The following is a 23,766-nucleotide window of genomic DNA, read 5'->3' on the forward strand; positions in this document are numbered from 1 at the left end:
GGGATTTTAAAGGTGTTTACCCTTCCCTTTATATTTATGACAGCAATAGTAGCAGATGATTCAATATCTCTAATAGATACAAACAGCTGTAGGCACAAGTGGAAATAATTACAGCATTGGAGTCAGGTTAACTTAGTTAGCTCATTTAACAAATTGAATTGTTTCAGATCATCCTATAGCATGGCAAAAATTCAGTGCCGGATTTCTGACCTGAAATCCTGTTGTTAAAAAACAGTCTTTTCAGAATTTGAAAACAAGTTTATTTTTTAAATATAAACTGACTGTTTTCCACCTGAATGGAGGGGGAAGCCTCATTCCTGAGATTGAAAAAGAAACTTTACATTTAGGACACAAAGCATCTAATAAAAGAAAAATAATAGAACATTGAATAGTCCTTTCTTTTTTGCAGATAGCTAAGACTGTTGCTGAATAGTTCATGCATGCCATGGTTTCCTCTTGATATTCATGTCATAAACTGAGAGAGAGACAAGTTTCATCTTCTGTGGACAAAGAAAATTACATTTTTGGAATTCTACAGAGACCAGTTTCAGTAATTCTAATGTACTTTCCCTTTGCCTTGTGTACTGTGTCATTTATTGTTAGTTACAATCTTTTCACTCTGCTTGAGGTTTCATGAGCTTTTCCCCTAGAAAATATTGTAGATGTAAAGTTGATAAATACATGTGTATCTCATCCTCTTTTATAGATTGTGTCTAGTCAAGATTATAACAGGTAGCCTGGATTTTGATCTAGGATGTTTGTAAGAGCAATCAAAACATTTTAATATTGATCAGTTCACTTCCGATAACTTGTGAGGTCAGGGCCCCATTGTGCTAGGCACTGTACAAACACATAATAAGGGCTCCAAAGAGCTGACAATCTGAACAGAAAAGACAAGCCAAATGTGGGAGAAATGAAGTAGTATTATCTCCATTTTAATAATAATCATACTTCAGTAATTGTATAGATGGGAAAATGAGGCACAGATTGCTTAAGTGACTTCCCCAAGGTCACACAGGGAGTCTGCGGCAGGCCTGTGATTTTGGATTTTCTGCTTTTATTGTTACCACATCCTCCCAACCCATGCTCACCCCATTTGTTTCACCCACCTATTGCATACTGTCTAATATATAGACTGTGAGCCCTCTGGGGCAGGGACTGCCATCTTTACTTGTCTGCCCGGTGCCTAGCAATTCCAATTCTTGACTGGAGTACCTAGGTGCTATTATAATAGAAATGATGATGACTGGAAATTGAACCCAGATCTCCTGAGTCCCAGTCTAGTGCCTTAACTACAAGATCATCAAAAATTATCTTCAAATTGTGTCTATAAATTTTGCTATCAGTAAACATATTTTATACAATATGAATTATAAATCTTATGATGATAAGGTGTAGGAATTGTCTTGGTACCAGTCAGTAATGTCATTTTCCAGCTTGTCTGCTAACCGGAAGGGTTTGAGCACTGCAGAATGGATACACTGCCTGAATTCTCCTTTGACTCCAGAGAAAACATTTTGCATTCAACCTAATGTATGTTTCATGTCTGTGACTTTAAATCATGTAACAATAACCTGTGCTCTGTTAGGATGTATTCGGTTCCACAAGATACATTTAAAAATCCGAACTACTAAAAAGCCCCATAGTCTTCAGCAACTCAGTGCTAAAAAAAAAAAAGAAAACCCTACAGTACCTCGTAACTTAGAACAGCAGATGGAGTGAGGACATTCATCCCAGTTTGGAGCCAATTTTAGATTAGTAGTCCCTTGTGCAATGCCAAATGGCCCAGATGAAAGAAGGTAGCTGCTAGAGGAGTGGGTGGTGAAGAGTGCATGTGTGCATTGAGGGGTGTGCAGCAGGAGGTGTGGGTGGCAGATTACCCATCTCTTCAGTGGATTACATCATTTGTCGAAATATTCCGTACAAATCTTCTTATGAAGCCATGGTTAGAGGTTGAAGATTTACATCATCTTTGAACTGTTGTGCAAGAAATACAATTTAAAACAAGACATCTGCAAGGTGCAGATCATAGAAGATGTGACTCCTGTCCTTTTCATATATGGCAGAGAAAATGTTTTTTCTCAGGGTTTCAGGGATTTTTTAATGGAAAATACTGTGGATAATTTTCTCCTCCATGCACAATCAGCCCATAGTAATCTTTTAAAAAATGTTCCTTGCATTGCATTTTGAAAACCACCACACACAGGGCCAGATTCGCTCCTACTCAAAGATCTGCTAAGTATAACGGACAGCTGGTTTCAGTCCCCTGAATTTCAAGCTGACCCAGCCTTGGGACTGCTTTAATTTATGACTGCTGGCTATGATCCCCTAGGGGAATCTGCAGAGCAGAGTTGTGATTTGCCCCTCCCTTTCCTTCATACACTCCCAAGCCCATATTGGGGAGGGAGGCAGTTGCCATAGGAGCCAGCTATACCACCTGAGGGTCCCCTACCCTGATGGCACAAATTCTTAGTTGGGCAGCTGTGGCAAAATTCCTATCTGTATGCAACACTCAATCTGACCCATGATATACTGTCTTGCAGCCACAGGTATGAAGTCAATACAAGTCTGTGGTAGTTGTCATGAAAAAGGCACAGTACTTGATTCTGAACTTCCACCAGTTTTAGCCAGGGTCATTCCACTAACTTCTGTAGACCTACTCCTCATTTACATTGAGGAGAGCATCAGGCCCAGACTTTCCTATGGGCCAGTTGTACAGTGAGGTGATCACCACTGTACCTAGCCATACGTTTTCTCATAAGACAGTATGATATAAATTAAACCTGGCCATGCCTACTTTCATAATAGGTATATATTTTTTGTTGTGGCTGAACGCTTTGCTGATGGTTTAGATTTATTCCACCTAATGTGACTAGCACAAAGTGATATAAAAATTCAGATAACTCCAGTCAGGGAAGTACATTCTGAGCCACCTATAGGGTATATGTTTTGATACCCCCATTCCTCGTCTACCCATGTGTTGATTAAATAAGAGAAATGCCAATTGACTGATGCTCTAACACCATTTCTGGAAGTGTTGGATTTTAAAGCGACATTTTGACTGCCACTTCACTGAAGGTATGTGAGTAGTTTAGACTAGAGAACATCAACATGCAGTGAGTATTTTAAGACCCACGTAAATTTGACAAACCCTTAATATTTCTGTGAAGGTCATCATGATACATTCCATGCCTATAAGTCAACGACAGTCATTCCAGAGTGAATTTACTGCTCAGGAAAGGTGCCAGCATGGCAGGCCTGAACAACAGTTGATCTGCTGGACAGTTGAAGCAGCCGTGCAAGCTTTCCTATGCTGTTCCATCAACATGTCTCAGCCATGATCTGGAGGGACCACTTCTAAGGGGTATCAGGGAGAGTAATGCAGCTCCATGTCTATTCAGTAGTTTGGCTCTGTAGTGACACTTCCGAAAAAGGTACCAATTGGTGACATTTGTAATGGTGGTTTTTATTATGTGGATGTTTGCCTGCTAGTAACATGACTGACACCAGCAAACTTATTCCAACTGTTAATATAATTTTCAAGTCTGGTCTACACTGGAAAATTAGGCTGGCATAACTATGTCGCTCAGGGGTGTGAAAAATCTTCACCTGTGAGCAGTGTAGTTAAGCCAACCTAAATTCCCATGTAGACAGCACTTGGGGAGGTTGATTACCTACGCCGATGGGATAATACCTCTCATGTGTAGGTCATGTCTACACTAAAGCGCTGCAGTGGCACAGCTGTAGCATTTTAAGTGTAGACAAGCCCTCAGAAACTACCTGAGATTCTGCCTGCTGACCTAGAGGAGAAAAGCTCCCTATTGTATTACCAATCCCCTATCCAGTCACCAGTGACAATTTAATAAAAACCTGAATGTCTGATTCGTTAAGTTAATCAACAGGGTTTTTATAAAACATATCCTCCTTTGTAGTTCAGAGAGCTGGAAATGAAAAGACCAGTATAAACTGAATGCAAAAATCTACATGCACATCATGCTGCTGCTTAATTCTCATTCACCTAGAAAATTGGACACACATAGCATTAGCTTCAAAAGAATACTGGAAATGTATTGGTCTTTTTCTGCACCATCATGCTCATGGGCAGGATGGAAGAAAGCAAATCCTGGCTTTTTGCCACAAAATGATGTACATTACTTTTCAGATGTTGACTTGTATAACAAGTGAGGCATGAAACAAAAGCATGATGCCCAGAATAGTGGCAGTGAATATTTTATCTTACTGACCAAAAGCAACAAGAGGCTGAATCCTTAAAGCATATGCTGTGTTGACAATGCACCCTTACTATGACAGTAATGGTATTTGCAATCCCAGCTGCATTAAAGTCCGTGAGATAAGGCACCAGTTTCACAGGATGCAAGTTGCTATGAGATGCCGTTCTTTATAGGTTCTTAATTCCTTCTGGACTAATGAAGTTTCCCATAGCAGCCTCTCAGTGCACTGTCTAGGATGGAGCTGTCGTACCATGTTAGTGCCAACTAACAGAGAAGTTAGTTGTGCTGTGTTAAAATTGGTTACCCTACTGTGGCTCCTGCTGAGACAGACCACCAGGCAGAGGGATGCTATGGAGCATCCAACAAACCAGTCAGACGATCTACATCCTCCAAAATTAGCAAGATAGGGCATGAAGAGAAAACGGCATACAAATCCCTTCCCTCTGAGGAATTTTTAATAAAATAAAATAGTCTTTGGGTTCAGGCCTCAAACAGTTTCTTTTGCAAATTGGGAGGCATCTGACAAATAGAAACATTTAATCGCTTTCACCAGAAAATACTTTAGTTATGTGAAACGTGGAGAAAGGAAAGTACAGGTTGTTGGGTAGTTCTAGCAGTTTACTCTGTCTTATTTGACCTAAGATGAAACTGACATCAACTCCAGCGCAGAGTGTTTATCTACTTCACTTAGTTTGTCCACGTATTTTTGTAGAGGACTAAATACTGAAAATCAATGGGAATTGGGTATGCAACTTTGGAAAATCCCACCCTACGCTTGTTGCAATTCTATGTAGAGGGAAATCCAGTTTCTGTCATTTTGACTGTGGAGCCTACAGAAAGCTTCTATGACTTGGACTTATATGAAGACTACATCACACTTCAGAGCCAGACAATTTTTCTTTATTTCTCTTATAGAGTTCTGATTTAGGATGTAGGCAATGCATCTGTTAGAGTTAATATGTCATGGCACCTCATATTCTTCTTTCCCCTAGTCCCAGTAATGTATATAGAATGTGACCCAGTTTAGATGCAGGCATGATTCACTTAACCGTAACTGAAGAGAACAGTAATTGTGTGATGCATGCCTTCAACTAACAAGCATTTGTCATTTGCTGCTGGGAGGTCTTTTGGCTTAATCTATCTAAGGACTGATTGAGGCCAAAGGAAAGAAGAGCTACTGTGATTTTGTCTTTGAATATATAATAATATGTAGTTCTTATATCGCACTTTTCATCACTAGATGTCAAAGCGCTTTATGAAGGTCAGTGCTATTATCCCATTTTACAGATGGGGAATCTGAGGTACAGAGAGGGGAAGTGATTTGCCCAAGATCACCCAGCGGGCCAGTGGCAGAACTAGGAATAGAACCCGGGTCTTCTGAGTTCCAGTCTGATGCTCTAATCACTAGAACACTCATATTCAGTTTTCTTTCCAGCACATGTGAATGGGAAACCAGATGAGATGGAAAGTGGATTGGAACATGTTACCTTCACCCCAGTTGTTGAATTCCCACCTCACCCTTACCATCCTGCCATCAGTGCTGTTAAACTATCCCTCATTCCATAGCTTTTTCTCTGCACTTCTACCTAGTTATAGAGCCATTTCTTCGAAATAAAATTGCTCCCCACCTCTAGTCCACTTTCAGTCCAGATCTCCTGTTTCGAGGCCCAGAGCTCCAACGCTTGTTTATTTTCCTTACTTACTTACAAAGGTCTTTATACAGCCCAAGAGGCTTTGAGTGTTCCCCTGCTATAATTCCAGAGTACCTGAGACCTAGTACACTAGTGCTTCAGGAGGAAAATGGGTGGAGAATAGAGAGGCTCAGAGCTCTGGAGACAAGTGGTACTGAGAGCAGAATAACAGGCAGCAGATGCTGAATAAATAAGTTTAAGAGATTTGAGGACAGTGGTGCAAGAAAGAGGGGTTCTATTTAAGGGGTGAAGGTGAGGTGTAAACTCAAACGTTTACTCAAGCCTGGAGCTGCTGCCGATGCCCGATACATTCAGAACAGCAGCAGATTAAGCTCTTCTGCCCTGGTCCATCACAAAGAAAGGCTTTCCAACCAGAGACTTCCCCCTCAGGGGAAAAAGTTAGAAACTTATCCCCGCTGCTTGAGAGTTGCTTAGGGAATTGGGGTGAAATCCTGGCCCCACTGAAGCCAATGGCAAAACTCACCATAACTTCCACAGACAGACTTTCATGCCTGGTGTTTAGATAAAAAATGCCAGTCAGGAAGAGCAGTCGTCACTTGCTTCTCTGGTTCCTCAATTTACTTGATTGAAATCTGTTGCTGCATTAGCCAGAACGAACATATGGTCCCCAGTGCTCCAGTCCAGCTTGACTTTTGTTAAGCAAATTTCAGTGGGACTTCTCACAGAGACAGTAAAAGCTACTGTGTAACTATACAACATCATCTGGTCCCAAGTTAGTACAGCAAGCGGGTCCTCTGTTTACAAGCTACTTTCAGCCCCACTTCATTCTTAGATTTCAGTCTCCAACTATCTCCAGCTGTGACTGCTGCTGACTAATGAGTCTCCTTTGGAACTTTGGCAGGTCAGAACATTCTAGCTCTCAAAGGTGCAGTACCCGCATCTATCACTGCAGTTCTTGAATTTCCATTCACCACACGCTGGAGCATTGCTGATTTGGTTATTCCAAATTTTAAGAATCAAAATATGATCCTCTTAAAGATAGTTTTCATACAGTATGATAGCTACACAAACTGCTCGCCATATGCGAACTGTGTAAGCCAGTGTAGCGAGGCACAGCTGGGCCCCTCTTGCTTCTGCCCCTGCTGCCCTCACAAATCAGTCAGGAATGCCTCAGGTTGATGCAATCACCAGTGCACTGTATGTGTAGCTATTTCCCACCACCACCTTACTATCTATAAACAGGTTTGTTTCTCAGCCAGGCAGGGCCATCCCTAGCTATTCTGAGGTCCTACACAGCACCTGCACGGGGGGTGACCAGGCCTCTGATGGGGGGGTGGGGTTTGGCCCCAGGCCTCCGCAGTGGGGCTGGCTTGGGAGGCAGGGGGAACTACCACCCAGCACTCACTGGCAACACGGCTGGGGCCAGGTCCCTGCACTTCCCGCTGCTGGTGAGTGCAGGCCCAGCCCTGCTGTAATCCTCAGGGGAGTGGGGGTGGAAAGAGGCGGGGCTGGGGTTGGGGCCATGGGGAAGAGGAGGGGCGGGGGCTGGACCTGCATGCAGCTGCGCAGGACATCAGGAAATGTGATGCCCCAAATTTCCTGGTGCCCTACGCAGCTGCGTAGTTTGCGTATGGGTAAGGAAGGCCCTGCAGCCAGGCTTTACAAGCAGCAGGCCAGAGCCGCCCTTCTGGCCGGCCGGCCGGCCTGCCTCTCTCTCTCTCGCTCTCACTTTTTCTCTTTCTCTTTCTCCCCACCCTCACAGCCCTTTCATAGCCCCTGGCTAATTAGGCTGGCAGCTGTTGCTAGTTGCCAGGCAGGCACAGGCCTATTCAGCCAGCTCCAATTTACTCCCCTGAATTGGGGCTGGCAGGGCAGGGGGCTGGTTAAGCACTCCTTACCCAGCACCCTGTTACAGCCATGTTAATTGAAAAGTAGTTGAACCATATCAGTAGATGAACACTGATTGTGAAAGAGGTTTGCACTCTCACCACTGGATTATACCATAGTAGATGCATCCTCTGGATTTGTCAGAATAAATAAAAGGTTTTTCAACAAAGCCTTATCTGATAACCTGTCAGACTCCCAGGCCAATGGTGATTTTCATTTTAACGTGCTGCCACACAAACTCTTCACCACCCCTCCGCCCCCTGATGGACTGGCTGGGGCATTACTCCTCCTCTAGAAAGGAGTGGGTCACAATGATGATGCATTACACACACTCCCTTTTGTTTATCGCTTGGAGCTGCATAGTAGGCTCCAGAGGCATGGACCCAGCTTTCTATTTGATTGCTGTGAGGAGTGCTTCTCGGTCTCAAGATAGGGGGATGAAAGCAGAGTGGGTCCTAAAAGACTCATCCTAAAATGCAAACCAAATTTTAAAAACTTCAGAGAAAACATTGTTGTGGAATTGGTTTTCTCTACTGAAGCCCTAATTGTCATTTTTAAATTTCCTTTTGCAGACTGGCCACTTGTCTCCACTTTATAATCTCTTTCTCTGAGTAGATCGGATACCTCCATGAACATAATAAATGTATCAGGAAATGGCATTGCTCACCGGGAACGCAGATCCCAAGTTCACTTCGTATTCCTACAACAATTTGGAAAACTTGTGCGAGGTACAGACCAAGAAAGGGTTCTTCTACAAAAAAGCCAAGCTTCTTCACCCTGGGGAAGACTTGTGCTGCTTGGCCCATCTAGAGGACCGAACCAGGCATGTGATCATCAATGTAGGTGGCATTAAATACAGGATTCCGTGGACCACACTGGAGAACTGCCCTTTGACCAGGCTTGGAAAACTAAAATCTTGCAACAACTATGATGAGATCATGGACATCTGTGATGATTATGATGTCAGCTGCAATGAGTTTTTTTTCGATCGTAACCCTTGTGCCTTCAGGACCATCATGACTTTCCTGACAGCTGGGAAGCTGAGGCTTCTAAGGGAGATGTGTGCCCTCTCTTTCCAAGAGGAGCTAGTGTATTGGGGGATAGAAGAGGAACACCTGGAGTGGTGCTGTAAGAAAAGATTGCAACAGAAGGAGGAGGAGGCAGCCGAGGCCATGCTGTATGAGAGGGAGATGATGGTTAATGAAACGCCGCAGCGTGCCTTCCAGGACAATAGCCGATTGGGTTTGTGCATGAGAAAGCTCAGGGATATGGTAGAGAACCCTCACTCTGGGATCCCAGGAAAGATCTTTGCTTGTATATCAGTCTCCTTTGTTGCCATCACTGCAGTCAGTCTCTGTATCAGCACCATGCCAGATCTCCGAGAAGAGGAAGATAGGGTGAGTGCAGCCTTCAATGGCAACTCTTATACTATACGTTATCAACAGCAAAACACACTAAGTAAGCTATTTTGTCGTGTCTCATCTGGAAAGATCAAGGACAAGGTCATTCAGATACTGTCTGCAGTATTTATGATGTGGAGTGCAGTCTGGTGTAGGAGACCATTATTTTATTGTTAGTCTAGCTGAGGCAATCCAAATCCTCTGCTTTGTCAATGGCGATGTGCCAGTTTACAGCAATACAGAATTTTCTCCCAGAACACATGCGTGCCACCACCACAAAACAGATGCCAGAATAACAATTATTTGTTCTCTCATTATTATACAAATGAACCTTGCTTCAGGTTCACTATTTTTGACTTTGGATTATTAGCTGTGTCTGTCTCTAGATTGTCAGTTCTGCCTTTTCCTAAAAAATACTTTAAATATTTTGCTTTTTTAAATTATTAACAACTCTTTGTAAGGAACTTAACTGAAAAAATATCCTCCTGGAGGAGGAGGCGAAGGGCTCAGGGGAGCTGAGGCAGCCCCTGGACAAGAGAAACAGAACATACCCTCATGTGCCTTAATTTTCAAATGTGCTGAGCACTCATAGTACCAATTGATGTTAGCGGGAGCTGTGGGTGCCCTGCACCTTTGAAAATCAATCACTTTATATATTCTTCATTTTCAGTGCAGGTCCCTAGGGTCTGGTCTCTTACTCAAGTGGGTAGCCCAGATTTCTGGGGTTAGTCCCATTAAAGTCAGTGAGAGTTTTGCTTGAAGATTGCAGGATGCAGCCTTTAATTTTTACATTGAAATGTGTGAAAACAAAAGATCGAATGGGATGATGGAGCATTGCAGGTGAGGGGTTGAAGGTGGGGGAGAAGCTTCGGAAAAGTTCTCTTGTCTCTGAGGCTTTGGGCAGAGCATGATTACAGTGTAAGTGGATGGATATTTTACTCACAACCAAACAAGCCACTTAATGTTTGTGCTTGTTTTCCAGCCCAGTGGTCATTTAACACAAACCTGACCAGTCACCTGTTTCAACAGCACTTCATCCCATCAGGCTCTGCCAGCGTAAACACACTTCTGTACCAAGCTCTCCTCATGGTAAAAATCTCCAGAAACCACTTCTTCTCCTAGCACCCCATCCCACAGGGTGCTGTGCGCCCTCAGCTCCCCAGAAATTCCAGAGAGTTCTGTGCTGTGTTTTTATGAGTACTTCATACACAATTAAAATCCACCCTCTGCTGGTATGGTATGCACAGGACATTATCAGGTAGCCATGTTCATCAGAGGTGTTGAATTTAGAGTCAGACCCATGGAACAATATTACTTCCTGCTAAGAAAAACCATGCAAAACACCTGGTCTGGTTTTTTTAATTGTTGTTTTGTTAGAATGATCTTGTTTTACAAGTTTTTTATCTCCTAAGATGAACATTTTAGGATAGTAGCTAAAGCCAATTTGTTCTGATAGTTAAAACAAATCATAGTTTCAAAAGCCAGTAGCTGCAGGAAAACTGAACTTCCTTAATTTGTATTTTAGATACAGCTTGTGGAACTGAAAAACTCAATACCTTTAAATAAGCAAAGTCAAACAAAATCTACTAAAAATGGCCTATGACAATTAGTTAACCACTAGCCACTATTGTCTGCAGAGTGCTCTAGATTTTGAGAGAGAGTTTCTACAGCAAATGGATGCAGGATGAATCCATCTTACTGGGAAAGCCCTGTCCATGCTACTACTAAATAAAATGAGTTTGAACTTAACAGTAGTCTGCAGAATAATGCTCAGCACTAGTCTTGTAGCAGGGCTGGGACTGGGTAGCTTGTTAGGGCTTGGCAGGACCACTAGGGAACACTGTGTCAAGATTGAGACAACAGGGAACACTATGTCAAGATGAAGGGAGGGTTTTCTGGCCTCTGAAAAGTAGGGTAGGTTGGGCTCTTGGAAGAAAAGTCCCAAACTGGCCTTTCTTCCCTTCTTTCCTCTGCCTGTCCTCCCACTAATAACACTTCTCCAGGACCTTGTAATCAAACATCTCATAGCACATTTCAAAGGTGGATATTAGCTCCTTTTAATAGATGGGAGAAACTGAGACATGGAGAAGTTAAGTAATTTGACCAAGGTCACACAATGGGTGGTCAGAGTTGGGAATATAACCTGGAAATCTTGACTGCCAGTCTCTTATTTCCAATCTACAGGAAATACTGCTTCCCTTGAGTGCAATAAGGGTGTGACACGGGGGGTGCCGGTAACAGATTGATCTTTATTTCCTAATTACCTGTTGTGAGTAAAGGTTATAAAAAGTCATACCCCTGTGATTGTCACATGGCAGGAATTGGTCTCCACTCTTACAGTGAGGAAGAGCTGTTACAGAGAGTGGGGTGCCTGGTTGAAAGGCGTTTGTTGGGGAGCATGAAGTTTTCATTAATGTCACATAGATGTAACATACTTGACTTTTCTAGGGCATTTGACTGAGGTACCACACAATATTCTAATGATAAAACTAGCAGTATACAATATCAGGACAGCATACATTAAATGGCTTAAGAATTGACCAACTGACATATGTCAGCAACTCGCCAGCAGTGGGGAATCCTCACTGAGTGGGGATGTTTCTAATGGGGTTTCACAGAGATTGATACTAGGCCTTTTGCTATTCAACATTTTCATCAATTATCTGGAAATAAATGTAAATCACTGCTGATAAAATGTGCAGATGATGCAAGGATTGGTGGAGAGGAAAATAATGATGAGGAATGGGCAATCATACAGAGCAGTCTGGATGGCTTGGTAACTTGGGCCCAGGCAAAGTGTTGTTGTTTTTTTAATGCAGCCAAATGCAGAGTTATATACCTAGGAACAAGTAATGCATGCCAGACCTACAGAATTGGAGACTGTATCCTGGAAAGCAGTGTCTCTGAAAAGCATTTAGAGGTTATGTGGACAGGCAATTCAGTGTGAGCTGCCAGTGTGGTGCTGCAGCAAAAAGGCATAATGTGATCCTTGGACGTATAAATGGGACTGGAAATAGAGAAGTGATTTTTACCTCCAAGTATGGAATTGGTGAGACAGACAATGCAATACTGCGTACAGTTTTGAGGTCCACATTTTTTTAAAAGATGGTAAAAATTGAAGAAGGTGCAAAAAAGAGCCACAAAAATTACTCGAGGGGTAGAGAAAATTCCTTACACGGAGAGACTTGAGGAGTTCAATCTATTTAATGTACTAAAAAGAAGCTTGAGAAGTGACTTGACCCATAGTGTGTACAAGAAAATGCACATAAAGAAAATACTGAGTACTAGGGCTTTTTAATCTAGCAGAGACTGGCATAGAAAGAAATAATGGTTGGAAACTGAAGCCAGACAAATTCAAATTAGAAATTAGGCACAAGTTTTTAACAGTGAGGGTGATTAACCCTCATTGAAACACATTACCAAGGGAAGTGGTGGATTCATCATTTCAGTGTCTTCAAGTCAAGAATGAATGCCTTTCTGAAAGACATGATTTAGCCAAACACAAATCATGCTTTAGTCAAACACATGAGTTATTGGGACAATACAGAAATAACTGGATAAAATTTAATGGCCTGTGATGTACAGGAGGTCAGCACTAGATGATGTAATGGTCCTTTCTGGCCTTACATTATGAATCACTGATGTTCCTGGAAGTAGGCATTGTTCTATCACTCACATTGAAAAGGGGTTGTGGAAGGGCTATGGGCGTGGTAGAGTACTTTGTTTTATTAGAGGTAGAGCCCCAGGATGGGGGATAGGTGATGTGAGCACCTGTCCTTTATTTCACACTGAATATCCCATGTCCTGTATCGAGTCAACATAGGATGCACTTCTTCCTGCATGTTAGCAATAAATAATCTTTCAAAGGGTCAAACTCAGTAATACAAAAGTACAGTTTTATACCATGAAGAAAACATTGTGGGTGCTGTCCCTTTCAAAAACAGGCTTTCTCCACTATTTTTCACACCAGTGTGTGTGTGATGTTCAGCATACGGTTATGTAAGTATCATGACTGTTTTCTGGTTATAGCTCATTTTTATTGTGTTTGCCTGGCTTGCTGCTGATGCTCCATTTTGGAGAACCCAGTTCAGTTCAGTTCAGTTCAGCTGCTCTTGCAGTTTGAGCAACACACATTTTGCTCTCTTATAGAGATTTGTTCTTTGTTTTCCTCAATCTAAAATAAAAGTCATTCAATCTGAAAACACATTATCTCTCTAGTGTGTATGGAAAACACAACATTCTTCTTTGTTTTCCTTGAAACACAGGTGGGGGACGACGACGACGAAGTACAAAAATATTCTACTTCTGTACTTTAAAGACCTACCGATGTAAAGCTCTGTGTCTGATATAGGCCCCTATCTGGCAACAGATTCTGCAGGAGTTGGAGCCTTGTTCACTTCAGTGAGTCTCCACCTGGTTGCAGGAGTCTGCCCACAAGGAATAACTTGTAGGATCAGGGCCTTGGATTGTAAACTCCTCTGGCAGGAGCAGTGACTTCCTCATTGTTTGTACATGGCTCAGCATACTGATGGAGCTTAGCAAGTAACAGTAGTAGTAAAGCATGTTAACCACCTTGCATGCTGTTGCTTGTGTACAGTTTAAAATTTGTACCCAAGGATAGATCCTAGGCCTGGTTTGGAATCTCCTTACAGGGAGAAAATGTGTCTACATTCCTTCTGGACAGGGAATAAACAAACACTAAATATTCTTTCAAGGACATGCTGTACTCTCCGACTCAGGCTATCTAGATAACAATTATTATAACAATAACAATTATTATTGTTGTATTTATATGTCGGAGATATCAAGACAGGTACTCTGTTTTTCAGTGCACCAGTCTTATTCCTGAGTGGATGAACTCTGAAAGTGAAAGGTTTATCCCACCAAGAGAACCCTCTTCCTGCTGATAAGTCATACATCCATCCTATTACTGCTGCAGGAAAAAAGGAAGGAACTGATAACGGAAAATAAATGCTTGAGCATATTTACTTAGAACCTGATCCTCCACCCTCCATTACACCCCTGTGGTATCCCCTGGAAGTCAATGTGACCTCTTACAGTTGCAGGATCACAGCCTTAGAAATCAAAAGTAATTATCATCTGTGCAGTTTCAGTTGAACAGATGGGATTATTTGGAGAGTTATTCCATTAATTGGGTGCCAGCACACTTTTAAGAAAAATATGCAAAATTAATCATTCATAATTTTTTCTGCATATTTCAGATGAACTCTAGATGACGATAGCAATTTCTTGTGGTTCTGCAGGGGGTAGATAGCACTGGGTTGCTATTTTCACACTTAATTTTTTTTTCTTAGGAAGGGTCAGATTCTGGCACTGTTATTCATGCTGAATAGTACCTTCCACTGCAAATAGTTCCATTGACTTCAGATACTGCTCAGTTATCAAAAAGCGTGGCAGAATTGGGTTCTAGATTACTTTTTACCTCCAGATACTAATTTTGACTTACACTAGGACACTTACTATCTTTTCCAGATTTTTCAAGTTAATCTTTGTGATAGAAAAAACCCACCAACAATATACATAATGATCACTACTGAAATGTTTAGGAAAAAGAGAGATTTCAGATATTCAAAGAAAAGAAAACTAGAAAGAGAATCAAGTAAATCTGCTAAAAGTGACAGTGGGCTATTTAATTTAAAGTAGTCTATTGGAAGACTTCTACACAAGGCCTGTGCTTAATTTAAAGGGGAAAACTTCTTAAGGAAAATGTACTTCTGAGTCAAATGCATAGCAATAACCCTCAGTCAGTGAGTTCTTTCAAGACAACTACGCAAAGTATCTCCAAGACACAAAAATAGTTAGAGGCATATGATATCTTTATGGCATTGTAGGCATATAATATCCTTAAGGCAACTTACTAACATACTAAAGTAATGGCAAGAATAGAAGAAAAGGAGTACTTGTGGCACCTTACATAAATTGGTTAGTCTCTAAGGTGCCACAAGTACTCCTTTTCTTTTTGCGAATACAGCTTAACACGGCTGCTACTCTGAAACCTGGCAAGAATAGAGTCACTCAAGGCATGTGGTTAATATGTCAGAGAAATTTTAAAACGATCATTAATGCATCAAAGCAAAAGCAATGCTGAGAAACCAAGGGTATGAAGAGAAATAATCAAATACCATTGGGTTGCCACACTAGGCCTGTTCTTTTGTTCTTGGTGAGGAACCTTAAGCCATAAAAACAGCCTCTCCTACATAAAGAAGGAAGCTTACGTCTTCTACAGGATATCTTTCCTTTGGGAAGAATAGTAGCAAAACACAGAGAGTTTACATTGGGCATATACACCTGTTTTCTCAAAAGGGAGACCCACTGGCATTTTGTATCCTTTATCTGGGATGATCCAAAATAACAAGGGTTTATAGGTGGCTCAATGTAAATTATACAATAGTCAATAGGCATTTATATATTGGCTTTTCAATTGGTTTTGTTTGCCCTTTTGTTCTTTAGGGAGATTAGTTTGCATTTCTAACAATACTGCTGCTAAAATAAGCAAAATGTCAAGAACATTTAAAAAAATTATCTTTCAGCATAACTAGATTTTCATTTCTTCCCACTCCAGCACTAGGATTAAAGATGTCCCATGACCACACACACACACACACTGGGTAGGGTTCTCGTCTCATGTTGGTTTAAGCCAGGGGAACTCCAGTGCAGTCACTTGAGTTACATCTGTATAAAAATGGCAGAGGCAAATCAGACCTGTGCTTTCTTCTTCTCTACACTTGGTGTTATCACGTGGAGCTGTTGTAATTAGAAAAATTCTAATAGAAAGTTACAGTTCAGTAGCCTTGAATTGGAGACCGTGTTATAACAGAGAGACTCATAAATATATAAGAAGATTCCAGGATTGTTACTCTGTGTCACTCCATAGCCTAAAATTTCTGTACAGTCAGTGTGAAACGATGGAAACGGCTATAAGCACGCCTGAGAGCTCTTTTTGGTTCAAAGTATCATCTGGTTCAGTCATCACTGGGATTCACAATCTGTTACCATCCAGTTTTAAGTTCTCAGCTATTTTGGCGTTTCAAATATATACCCATTTGTGTGTACATGCCAAGAGTCCTAAACCATTGTGATATCAGAGGTAATTCAACCAATCCCCACCCTAACTCTACAGTTAGTTTGCATGAAACAATTTAATTGGTTGTAAGAGGGAGACCACACAGATGGTGGATTACTTGGCTCAACTGCCACACCCTGCACAGGCTTTCAGCTACTAGTCAAGTTAATAATACCTTATACTATACAGAGAGCTGAGACTGTTTAACCTTTAATTTAATTTACACACACTATCCCCTACCCTCAGCGGTCAGGATCAGGAATAGATGTATTTTGTGAATGTGAGTCAAATAATATGTGACTGGAAACCTTATTTCACAAAAGATACCCAACAAAAAATTAATTTCAGACTTTAAGGCAGTTCCTGTTGTTAAATTGTTTAGATTTCTAAGCTATATTCTGATGTACTTTAAATGGGTCAGAATTAGAACTATTCAGGACTGTAGAATGTCAGAAAGGCCACGTATTTGTTGCACAAATAGTATCAGATTGTCTCATGAGCCTCACTATATTAGGGTATTTTTAGATCTAGAGCTCCTGTCATTTTTAGGTTAAACCCTTTATTTGTTTTAATGAAAAATAATGTAGAAAGATGAAATAGCAATTACCCTTGGCATTTTCTATCTCAAGGGAACACTTCACTTCAAACTCTTTATGAGGCCCTCTATTAAACTCTCTCTCTCTCTCTCTCTGATATACAACTGTTTTCCCTTAGCTCCCAGCTGCATTAAATCCCATCTTGTTCATAACTATTAGATCAGCACCTCTTTGTGATACCTTGGTGCTCTGCTTTCATTAGTAGGAGTCTTAATAAAAATGCAGTTCATTTTATTAATTTCTTTATCGAACAGCATGTTTTAGAAGTTGAGACACAGTGAACATAACACTCATATTTTAAAAAAATACCTTTACCCATATTACATATATTGTCTACAGTGTCTAGGCATGTAGAGTGGGATTTTAGACTTAATTCAACTCCCTTTATCTTGTTTGAAAATCCCAGCTGTATAGCACATTCATCACTGTGATATCTGAGTACAATAACACTGAGGTGTAATAACAAAATATTCTTTCAGATGAAATAATTGTTCTGTTTTAATTTACTTGTTACCATTCATGTTGTTAGTTTGCTTTTTGTATTTCACTTGCCTTAGACAATTCAGTCCTATACTAGCTGGAAGCAGGGGAGGGACCAAATGACCAGTTATGTCTCTTCCATCTCTAATTGCTGTGATTCTGTGGACGATGAAACTAATTGGTGAGAGTAACATTCCCTTTCTAGTTCTGATGTGCTTACTCAGTGAGGTTATTGCTCAGAGGAATATTTTAATTTAACAAGTGCTCATTTTTTACAAATTTCATGACAATATTTTTGTTCGTATTATGTTTTTGTAAAACTTACATAAACTCCAGTTTATGAGCCTGAAGCCCATTGACAACATCCTTTAACTCCCAGCATTCATTCCTCAGACCTAAACAAAAGTTTGTCTTCTTATTTCCTTTGGGCTCCCCTATCTGTTTGGTTTAGCCAGCTGTTGTCTATAGTCATACACATAGATTGTAAACTTTCTGTGGCAGAGACTCTCTCTCTGATAAAAGAAAAGGAGGACTTGTGGCACCTTAGAGACTAACCAATTTATTTGAGCATAAGCTTTCGTGAGCTGCAGCTCACGAAAGCTTATGCTCAAATAAATTGGTTAGTCTCTAAGGTGCCACAAGTCCTCCTTTTCTTTTTGCGAATACAGACTAACACGGCTGCTACTCTGAAATCTCTCTCTGATATGTTTGTACAGTGCCTAGTACAATGAGGCCCTGGCCTCTGGGTGTTACAGTAATACGAGTAATAAATAACAAGTTGTATTTTTGGTTGCTGTTCAGGTGCACTTGCACACAAAATTGACATTTCTGATGTGTCTGGTCTGACCAGCTTGGTTACTGAGTGAAGGAGAGCACAGATTTTTTTTCTTCTTCTTTCAAATGAGGCCATCTCAGATTGTAAAAGATGCATTGCATAAAACCTTTACAAATTCTAATCAAAGAATTTTATGCTTGCATAATCTTGATGTGGTCTACTTTCTCCACACCTGACAATCAGAGAAGTTTGCTGTGAAAGTTCCAGTTTGAATTACTCTACCATGTCCAAAAGCAGTCATGCAAGTGAGGGCTGTCTTCTATGGGTCACAAACAAAATTCTACAACCCAGGCAACCTCCAGGCTGTAAATCCAAAACTTTAACATTGTTTCCAACTGTTTGATGAGGTTCTTTTGTCTGAACCCCACAGAATCTGCACATATTACAATACCAATGGCCAGATTTTTCATGGCAAGGCGCAGGGGGTTGTGATTATGTCTTTTGGAAACAGTAGTGTGCTTTTCTGTGAATCATCACAATGATTCAGCCCTTCACATGTAAGAAATACCTATATTACTCTTTCCTTCATGTCTGTCTTTCGGTTTCCTGGTCATCCTATTCTGTAGTGGGCTTCCACCTCCAGCTGTCAATGTTACAGTGTCTATCACCATTAGCTCCACTGATCACCAGTGTGGATGCATCTGATCTCTAGGGAAACAGAGTTGGTGTGAAGAGTTCTCTCACTTCTGTCCCACAAAGCACCGGTACAGCAGAAGTGGCCTGTCTGGCCACTGTCCTGCACTCCACTGCCGGGGACTCAAGATGGCTGGAAGACACCAACTTATCCAAATAGCACTGCACTCATGGATCTCCCTTGTGAGCCATTTTCAGAGAGAGCCACTTCTGCAGTTTTGGAGCGGGCTGCTCATGAGTAGAAAATGATGTGGGGGTAAATAGCTAATGTTGGTAAAGCACTTTGTAGATAAAGTGCTATGTAATAATCATCCATCATATTTAGCAATCACTGTCCTCTTGAATCAGCCACAGTTCTAGGTTTTTTTCCTGTTTCTCCCCCTTGTGTTATTTGTCTGTCCCCTTAAAAAACAACAAAACGGCACGCTAGTGCATATTTTTGGCAGAGAGTAATCTGCCTCCTTGATTTAAGCAGCTTAAACCTTAGCAACATCAACAGATTCTAGAGCAGAGGTGGGCAAACTACATCCCATGGGCCACATCCGGCCTGTGGGACCGTCCTGCCCAATCCTTGAGCTCCTGGCTGGGGAGGTAGCCCCCAGCCCCTCCCCAGCTGTTCCCACTCCCCCGCAGCCTCAGCTCGCTGCGCCGCCAGCACTCTGGCCCACCGCTCCTTCCAGGCGGCGTGGCTGGCTCCGGCCGGGTGGCAGGGCTGCAAGTTCCTGCTGCTCTGAGCTGCATGGTAAGGGGGCGGGGAGCCGGTGGGGGTTCGGGGGGCAGTCAGGAGATAGGGAGCAGGGGGCGGTTGGATGGGGTGGAGGTTCAGGGTGGGGCGGTCAGGGGTTGGGGAACGGGGGGGTTGGATAGGCATGGGAGGGCCGGGGGGGCGGTCAGGGGTTGGGGTCCCGGGGGGGCGGTCAGGGGACAAGGAGCGGGGGGGTTGGATGGGTCGAAGTTCTGAGGGGGGCGGTCACGGGGCGGGAAGTGGAAGGGGGCGGATAGGGGGCAGGGGCCAGGCTGTTTGGGGAGGCACAGCCTTTCCTACCCGACCTGCCATACAGTTTCACAAGCCCCTGATGTAGCCCTCGGGCCAAAAAGTTTACCCACCCCTGTTCTAGAGCAACAGCTATCGAAAACGACATAAGGACATAGCCCTGCCATAGCCCCAGGAAAAAGAAAAAGCCAGCTCTTCCAGCCAGTACAGAGAGTTTAGGGACTGTGAGTGCATTTTGTTTCACTTAGTGTTGGTCATAACATTTTTGAGTGAGCATATGGAACAATTTCTCAATTTCTGCAAATTCTCATGATCAGAACTCCCCATTCATAGCAAATATTACAGACTCAGCTTCTGATCCTCTCCCTCTTAACTTCAAACATTACATACAGTTTAACTTTAAATAGAAATTACTTTCTGTGGGGGTGGGAAAGGGCTAAGCTTTCTTCAAAGGACAAGGAGGAGTGTGAGGAAATTTTAAGGAGACTTGGAGATCCATGTTTGTTGAGGTCATAAGAATGGTAAGTTCTGGATGCAGTGGCCAGTCTGAACGTAGGTGTGATAAAATGGACAGATTATTTCAGTGTAGTAATAACTGAGGAGGGGTTCAATGGGGTACGCTTCCTGTTAACTTGGTAATAAGTATACCCTGTGCTTAATGAACTTTTCAGCCCCAAATATGAATTTTACCTCATAATTGGTAAGCACTGTTAAGTTTTCATTTTCATATTATGTTAAAATATCACAATACATTACAGTCATTATAAGGAACTAAACATTCAGGAATCTTTTCGCAAAAAACACCAGCACCCTTATGTTTTTAAACTTATTCACATTTGGTGTAACTGTGGTACAAACAGCAAAATGTGTTCCATATTTAATCTATTTTAGGTTCTTAGATGGTCCACGTTTCTGAGCACCTCATACTCTGTAATATATTTAGTCTCACAACACCCCGGTGAGGCTGGGGTTTATTCTCATTGTGGAGATGGGAAACTGAGGCACAAAGGCAGGTGACTGACCCAAGGTCACACAAGGAGTCTTTGAAGAAATCCAATGCTAATGTCTCCTTCGCCTGCATCCACAGTTTAAAAAGTACAGAAGGCCAATTTGCAATACCCTTATTCACCCTGAGTAGGATCCATACTCCACAAATGTTTGCATTGCCTTCAGTGGGACTGCTTGTGCTGTCAGGTGCTATTCAGTGCTAGTAAGGGTATCATAATGCATCCCTGGGTGTCATTATTTATATCACAGGAAATATTGGGCATTTTCACACTCATACCTTGGCTTGCTTTGAAGGGTAAAATCTGTCCTTTACTTGAAGAAGAAGAAAAATAAATGGGCATGTTCATCTCAGAGCTCCAGGAGATGTTACTTTCTGAAAATGGGAGAACTGGACTGGAATAGAGAAGCTGATTGTTTTTGGCTAGTCCCTATGTAACTGGACTTCAGTAATGAAGTGATTAATATCTATGCAGCACTTAGACAAATTACATCAGATCACTTAACGTTACAAATACTTATATTTCAGCTGCTCTAGATGCTATAAGTGGGGTCAAGGAAATGGAATTGTGTGAAATTGAAGACTTTTGGAACTACCCAGGAAACCTTTAAATTCAAGACAGAGGGAATGGAATAATATACAAATGAATACATTTTTAAAAAAAAAACACCTAAAGGAAAAGCTTAGCCATTGCCATTATTATTTATCGAAGGCCTAACAACGAAACAGAGAAGTGGAAGCAAGCTAATGAGACAGTATTTTTAAATGGTACATTAGATGATCTAGGTAATTATAACTAGTTAGCTTGATATTGATCCCAGGAAAAAAACATGAAAAAGCTGATGCAGGATGTAGTCAGTAAAGTATGACAGAATAATTAGTGCCAGACAACACGGTTTTATGGAAAAGACATGTCAGACAAAGTTGATACTGCTTTTTGATGAGATACAAGTTTGGCCGAAAAAGTTAACTGTGATGAAATAATAGTTTTGGTGTATGTCTACAGTGAAGCTGTAAATGCAACTCATATTAAATTAATTTAAAAGCTGGCTGATTGATAGGTCTCAAAAAGTAATTGTAAAGGAGGAATTATGATCCAGCAGGTGCATTTGTAGTGGGGTCTTTTAGGGATCAGTTCTTGGCTCAGTGCTATTCAATATTTTGATCAAAGATCTGGAATAAAGTGTAAACTCATTGCTGGTAAAGTTTGCAGATGGCACAAAAACTGACAAAGCAGGGTCAGTTCTAAAGAATGATATGGTAATGAGGGCCCCTTACACCTGGACCATAACCCCACACCCTGTCAGCTGGCTCCACCCACACTCCGCACCAGGCCCTGTTCACTCTAGGTCTTCCTGCTCCCAAGGCCCCCCGCCTGCTGGGGTCCCTTTTCTACTCTGCCCCTTTCCCCTAACACGCCCCCCCCCCCCACCTGCCGCTCACTGAGTCCCTCCACCCTCCTCCTCTGAGACCTCTGCCACTCACTGAGTCCCTCCTCTCCTCCACTCCTTCCCCATAACCCCCACTGCCTGCTGAGTCCCTCCACCCCCTCTTCCCTGAGCGGGGTGGGGATTACGAGGGGGGGTGGAGGAAGTCAGCAAGCGGTGGGCAGTGAGGACCTCAGGGGAGGTGGAGGAGAGGAGGTAGTCAAGACTCAGTGAGCAGTGAGTGGGGGAACACAGGGGAAGTGGAGATGGGGGGGGGACTCAGCGAGGAGCGGCAGGGGCCTTGGCAGAGGAGTGGAGCAGGGGAGGGAAGAGATGGAACACGGATGTGACTACAGGGGAAAAGTGAGAAGGGACCTTGGGGACGGACCAGAGGCGGGGCCACCACGGTCCAAGTGTCCGCACTCTCAAAGGTGGTAGGTTGGTGGCTGTGTTGCAGGGGAGGCTTAGCCTATTATACCCACTGTCTAAGAATGTTAGCAAGTTGGAAAGAGGTCAGAAAAGAGCTATGAGAATGATTCAAGGTTTGAAATCCAGCCTTACAGTGAGAGACAAAAGGATTCTTTAGTCTAGCAGACAAAAGCATCATAACTGCAGACAGTGGAGATCCAGTGGCTGGAAGCTGAAGTCAGCCTGGAAATAAAGAGCCAATTTTTTTACAGTTTTACCATTGGAACAATTTACCTAAGGATATAGTGGATTCTTGTTTATTGGGGGGTCTTCAAATTGAGGCTGACTGTCTTTCTGACAGAGATGCTTTAGCTCAGCCAGAAGTTATGAGTTTGATGCAGGCATCGCTTGGTGAAATTCTCTGGCCTGTGTTTTGCAGGACCTCAAACTGACGACCACATGGGTCCCATAAAATCTATGAATCTACGTATGATCTAATCCCAAAAGATGCCGCACTCTCACCTTGCACTGGAGTTTCCAATAGGAGTTGAGTGCACTGAGCATCTTTTGGGAGGTACTCAGCATCTTTTGGGAGGTGCTCAGCATCTTTCAGACTCAGGCCCAGAGTTATCAACAACATGAAAGGAGCAGTGACAAGTTATTGTGATAAAGAAAAGGGATAGCCATAAAAATGCAGAACATGAATGCTTCCTGTAATGACTGAGTGAACCTTTGTGAGTTTCACCCCTTTTAATGCAGTTCTCTGACTGAAGAATCTTTGCCAATGCTGGCTATATTTTTTGGTACAAAAAAGCACATCTAGGCCAATATCTAGCTCTAATTTAATATTTTCAATCAAAATGTTTGGTTGCTGTTCAGACTCAGCCTGTAGGTCATTTGCGAGCAGGATGACTCCACTGAAACAGACTACAATAAATGTCAAACTTCTCATTCGCTGGCAGCAACCACTGCTTGCGTGCGCTCGCTGGCTCCCTCTCTCTCTCTCTCACACACACTCTCTCTCTCCAGCACTTTGCTCCTGGATGCAAATGGAAAATACAGAGACCAATATGAAGGTGGGGGACTTCCCAGTACTTTTGATCCCCTAAGATTTATTTGAAACTTAGCTGAT

The 23,766-nt window shown here is 42.2% G+C and overlaps 1 protein-coding gene across 3 annotated transcripts in view; it reads left to right on the plus strand.

The window, feature by feature from the left end:
• KCNG2 (potassium voltage-gated channel modifier subfamily G member 2) overlaps window positions 1–23,766 on the plus strand; it is an 82,701-nt gene that overhangs the window by 43,360 nt on the left and 15,575 nt on the right. For all 3 annotated transcript variants that reach the window (XM_075125342.1, XM_075125343.1, XM_048840044.2), the window contains one exon: window positions 8,344–9,168. In XM_075125342.1, the coding sequence (XP_074981443.1) occupies window positions 8,413–9,168 (756 nt within the window). In that variant the 5' untranslated portion in view covers window positions 8,344–8,412. The remainder of the gene's footprint in view (window positions 1–8,343; window positions 9,169–23,766) is intronic.

This window comes from Caretta caretta, chromosome 2 (assembly GCF_965140235.1).
Source record: "Caretta caretta isolate rCarCar2 chromosome 2, rCarCar1.hap1, whole genome shotgun sequence".
Lineage (NCBI taxonomy): Eukaryota > Metazoa > Chordata > Testudines > Cheloniidae > Caretta > Caretta caretta.